The sequence below is a fragment of the Mizuhopecten yessoensis genome, unplaced genomic scaffold, assembly GCF_002113885.1.
Source record: "Mizuhopecten yessoensis strain PY_sf001 unplaced genomic scaffold, ASM211388v2 scaffold716313, whole genome shotgun sequence".
NCBI lineage: Eukaryota > Metazoa > Mollusca > Bivalvia > Pectinida > Pectinidae > Mizuhopecten > Mizuhopecten yessoensis.
The window spans coordinates 688,879-694,727 of NW_018480054.1; the positions used below are offsets into that span (position 1 = coordinate 688,879).

At 35.9% G+C, this 5,849-nt stretch overlaps 1 protein-coding gene across 2 annotated transcripts in view; it reads right to left on the bottom strand.

Annotated features, from left to right (window-relative positions):
- LOC110442949 overlaps positions 1–3,269 on the bottom strand; it is an 11,318-nt gene extending 8,049 nt beyond the window's left edge. For both annotated transcript variants that reach the window (XR_002462057.1, XM_021486842.1), the window contains exon 1: positions 2,283–3,269. Coding sequence is in view for 1 of the 2 variants with exons in the window: in XM_021486842.1 (XP_021342517.1) it covers positions 2,283–3,162 (880 nt within the window). In the remaining variant the exon portion in view is untranslated. The remainder of the gene's footprint in view (positions 1–2,282) is intronic.
- Between the last annotated feature and the right edge of the window lie 2,580 nt (positions 3,270–5,849).

Genomic DNA, 5,849 nt, shown 5'->3' on the forward strand with positions numbered 1-5,849 from the left:
GTAATTACTGTTATAAGTATTATAATACTGTTGTAGTAATTACTGTTATAAGTATTATAATGCTGTTGTAGTAATTACTGTTATAAATATTATAATACTGTTGTAGTAATTACTCTCATAAGTATTATAATACTGTTGTAGTAATTACTCTCATATGAATTATAATACTGTTGTAGTAATTACTGTCATAAGTATTATAATACTGTTGGAGTAATTACTGTCATAAGTATCATAATACTGTTGTAGTAATAACTGTCATAAGTATTATAATTCTGTTGTAGTAATTACTCTCATATGAATTATAATACTGTTGTAATAATTACTGTTATCAGTATTATAATACTGTTGTGGTAATTACTGTTATAAGTAATAATTACTACAACAGTATTATGATACTTATGACAGTAATTACTACTTAAGTGTAGGGAGGGGTGTGTTACAGTATTATAATTCATATGAGAGTAATTACTACAACAGTATCATAATGCTCATAACAGTAATTACTACAACAGCATTAAAATATTATAATACTGTTGTAGTAATTACTGTTATAAATATTTTAATGCTGTTGTAGTAATTACTGTTATAAGTATTATGATACTGTTGTAGTAATTACTGTTATAAGTATTATAATACTGTTGTAGTAATTACTGGTATAAGTATTATAATACTGTTGTAGTAATTACTGTCATAAGAATTATAATACTGTTGTAGTAATTACTGTCATAAGTATAATAATACTGTTTTAGTAATTACTGTTATAATACTGTTGTAGTAATTACTGTTATAAATATTATAATACTGTTGTAGTAATTACTGTCATAAGTATAATAATACTGTTTTAGTAATTACTGTTATAAGTATTATAATACTGTTGTAGTAATTACTGTCATAAGTATTATAATACTGTTGTAGTAATTACTGTCATAAGTATTCTAATACTGTTGTAGTAATTACTGTCATGGAGTTGAGACTCCTGTGTATGTATTCGTATAGAAAAGGGCAGATATGAGAGTATACCTCGAAACTATGTGTACAGTGTAATCTAGCGATATAGAGGACGAATTGCATTTTATTCTCGTTTGTTCATTTTACAACGAATTAAGAACACATTACATTGATAGATTTTACAGAATTAGACCTTCTATGTTTTAATTAATTAACTTACTTTCCGACAGACATAAGAAGAAATTGAATAATATTTCCCTTTTTTTTTTTAAATTGCTGCTTCACAATTGAGATCGAATGAATAATTACGTGTATTTTGTCCATTCTCCAATTTTGTAATATGTATTGTAATGTTTGTGCTGATTTGCCGAAAGGCTAAAGGCCAATAACCTCATCAAACTGCTAAAACACATCCCGCCCTTCCCTTTGTAAATTAATGCTGTTTATAGTTCATTCTTGTTTACACTTGAGAAGTAACTTACGTAATGAAAAGTTATTTTTTACGAGAATACTGTTAAACTACATCCTTCCCTAAAGCGGACTAACGTCATGAGACTTAAGTTTTATAAAAAGATGGGTTATTTCAACATGGCAACGGAATACATATGTACTCAACCGACGCCTCAAATTGCACGACAGCATTGCATAAAAATGATTACAATCCGAGACGTGAGATGAACCAGCGTGTTGTTTTGATTCATTATTCGTGTATAACTTAAACATGTATAGAGTGAAATACGGCACCTTGAATTACATGACCTGATTCACTAGGTATGTAACAAAAATACATCCTCCTTTGTAGTGGTTCGGACACAAACGTCATATGACGTCAGATTTGTTATAATCACGCTAATGGGTATGGACGTGTGGTTACGACGTCTTTCTGATACAGACGTCACGACCATATTCACTTTTGGTCAGGATTTTCCCTCTCATTTGTAAGCTATGAAATAGTAACTTTGCATCGTTACGGCATTATCATTGTTACGTCATGATCGTTACGTGAAAGGCCACTACCCGATACCGGCTGTTTGCTTCAAGAAGGACATATACAAAAATCAATCAAGTTATTATTGCTAAAATTAATGCAAACAATGACTACCGAACTGTAAACTGTCCATGGTCATTGTCCTGTAATCCTGAAAGACAAATAATAAAAATGCGCTGACGCGCGTTGTTCAATTCGTCTGCAATGCTGTCCACAATTAGGGAACTAAGACGTGAACATAATTCAGTAATTGCTTGGATAATAAACGCTATGGTTGCAGAGGAATTCCTTGTATACATGTATTTCACTTGTATGTTGAAGTTTTCGTAATAAAAGCCATACTTACTTTCATAGTCAGACGGAGTATTACAAACAATGTCGCCTATCAATGTTATATTGTTTTCTGTGAGGTAATCTTCAAACCAGAGCTGTGGGCACGTGCAATCCCAACTGATGCCGCTCATGCTCACCACCGAGAGCGCGGAAAGTTCCGCGAACAGCCCTTCGGTGATCTTCGTAAATGGGTTGCTGTCGAGTGAAATGTACGTCAGTTTTGTCGATTTCTTAAACATATCTGGTTGTAACACTCGTAAAGCGGAGTTCTCTATGATAATCTGTGTGATGTTCTCTAGGTTGTACAGGACGCCGTTAGGAAGTCCAGAAGATGTCAGTTGAGAATTTCGAAAGGCCAAAAGACCCAGAGGGTTGGGAACGGCCATAGGATAGATATTCAAACCAGAGAAGGCATCAAAACCGACGTTACTCACCAACCCGCCGTCAAAACTGAGATAGTTCAGCTCCACAAGTTCACTGAAAACTGTATCAGCAAGATTTAACACGGAACAGTCAAAAAATCGAAGCTCGTTTATATAGGACATGTTTGCAAAAGAACCCGGAGTCAGGATGAGTTGACCGGTAATAGCACACCGGATGTGGAGGCTGGGCACGTAATTGGGGTCAAGGGTCGAGCTGTCGATGCCATCAAATCCGTCAAATGTTGGGCCGCTGGGGGCTGATGATGGGAGCTCGCCATTTACCTGTATCAAAGACAGTACCTGTGGTGTGTAGTTGAACTGTGTCAGTTGCAGAGGTAAAGCCCAGTTGTGCGCGTTACATTCGTAGGAGTTGGATGATTCGGTATACGTACAAGCCTGAGGGTCTCCGAACACCAAAATCATATACCCAGTCAATAGCATGAGACATCGCAAATTAGTTCCAAGAATCATCTTCAAATCTGGCACTTCCTTCTAAAATGAAATTATTACGTTATTGCCCTCGACGCCATGTTATCTAAAACCAAGATGGCTGTTCCCTGGTTAGACTGTATGATGCATTGTGCCAAGTGTAAGCCTCATGCCCTTTACAAGCATCACAGTGGATCTATATTTGCATTAAGGATCCTATAATTTATGTTTGAAATAATATTTAATTGCCCGATAATCGACTAATCGTATTATACATAATACGCATTGCCCTACCTGTATGTTTGTGAACTTAATTGTTCCGTTTATTGTAAGGTATTGACACAGTTTACATGGCATTTTGGTCGGGGATTACAGGTATTGTGTGTAGGGCCGGATTAAGTGTACTTAAATACGGTCTATTGACCTTATTAGTGTATTAGACATACTTAGTTTTAAAGTAAGGTCACGAAACAATGCGGTGAACGATTTCATAACCAGAAAGTCTGAAACCAAAAATATCTAATGACTTGTCAAACTCAATCTTACCAATGATGAAATGATATATATTTGAATTACGAAAAGAAACATTATGTTTAAATGTCTTTAAATATTAAACGAATTCCGTTTCTGCTTATTGTGGCCGTCTCTAGCATTTGTTGTGTTTAGCTGTTTCTGCTTATTGTGGCCTTCTCTAGCCTTTGTTGTGTTTAGCTGTTTCTACTTATTGTAGCAGTCTCTAGCATTTGTTGTGTTTAGCTGTTTTTACTTATTGTGGCAGTCTCTAGCATTTGTTGTGCATAGCTGTTTCTACTTATTGTGGCAGTCTCTAGCCTTTGTTGTGTTTAGCTGTTTCTACGTGGCAGTCTCTAGCCTTTGTTGTGTATAGCTGTTTCTACTTATTGTGGCAGTCTCTAGCATTTGTTTTGTTTATCTGTTTCTACTTATTGTGGCAGTCTCTAGCATTTGTTGTGGTTAGCTGTTTCTACTTATTGTGACAGTCTCTAGCCTTTGTTGTGTTTAGCTGTTTCTACGTGGCAGTCTCTAGCCTTTGTTGTGTTTAGCTGTTTCTACTTATTGTTGCAGTCTCTAGCATTTGTTGTGTTTAGCTGTTTTTACTTATTGTGGCCTTCTCTAGCCTTTGTTGTGTTTAGCTGTTTCTACGTGGCAGTCTCTAGCCTTTGTTGTGTTTAGCTGGTTATGCTTATTGTGGCAGTCTCTAGCATATGTTGTGTTTAGCTATTTCTGCTTATTGTGGCCTTCTCTAGCATTTGTTGTGTTTAGCTGTTTATGCTTATTGTGGCAGTCTCTAGCATTTGTTGTGTATAGCTGTTTCTACTTATTGTGTCAGTCTCTAGCATATGTTGTGTTTAGCTATTTCTGCTTATTGTGGCCTTCTCTAGCATTTGTTGTGTTTAGCTGTTTATGCTTATTGTGGCAGTCTCTAGCATTTGTTGTGTATAGCTGTTTCTACTTATTGTGTCAGTCTCTAGCATTTGTTGTGTTTAGCTGTTTATGCTTATTGTGGCAGTCTCTAGCATTTGTTGTGTTTAGCTGTTTCTACTTATTGTGACAGTCTCTAGCATGTGTTGTGTTTAGCTGTTTTTGCCTATTGTGACCGTCTCTAGCATTTGTTGTGTTTAGCTGTTTTTACTTATTGTGGCAGTCTCTAGCATTTGTTGTGCATAGCTGTTTCTACTTATTGTGGCAGTCTCTAGCATGTGTTGTGTTTAGCTGTTTTTGCCTATTGTGACCGTCTCTAGCATTTGTTGTGTTTAGCTGTTTATACTTAGGCCATAATAAATTATTTGCTAGATTCTCATCCCCGCCCGCCCCCTCTTTGAGGCCCCGCCCCAATTTTTTTATTTGCGAAAAAAAAAAAGAAAATACGAAATCCGGATTTTTTTCCCGTTTTCCGCTTCAAAAATTAGTTTTATATTATCAATTTCCGGTTGTAGAAAACTCGTCGTCTGCAAGTATTGTTTTTGTAATTCTAAAGCTGAAACTCTTAAAGATTGGTATGGGTGTTCAGTAGCCGATACTAAAACATTAATGCAAGTCTTTTATGAATTAGCCGAAGGAACAATTGACAAATCTGCGCCCGTCGAGTGTGGTAACGGGGCCGTTGTGTCGGCCAGTAAATCGAAAGTGGAACTGACCCAGTGTGATGGCGCATGTACGGTGGGGGAAGTGGTGTCGTACCTCGGAGCTTATTTAGAATTTAATATTGATGCTGATACAGAAGAGCAGTCGGCAACTGCCAGTGCGAAATCCGACGCATTTACAATTTTAATGTCGGGATTTTCTAAAGCAACAATGGCAAGGTCACTGTAACTAAAAGAGGACGATATGTGAAAAAGTAGACTGGCCACCAGCCCCTAAGTTTTTATGAAGAATTTCTCGACTGCATTTTACTACTAGCTTATCTTCCCCTAGTTTAGAACTTAGAATCAGACATCCAAGTGATCAAAATGATTAGAGTTAGTTTTTTCTTAATTATTTAATATTCTAGAGACGGTGGCCAGTCTAGTGAAAAAGTAATGTGGTGTGTATTCATACCAAAAGTTAGTACAGATATATATGTGGACTGAACAGTGAAATGGTGTTCAATGTGTATACTGCATACTCAAAGTTGTTATTAACAAAAAATAAAGATAAATGTACACTGAACATGCGCCTTTATTGCACTATTTTAACACATTTGCAACCATTTCAAATTTTAGGAAAAATAA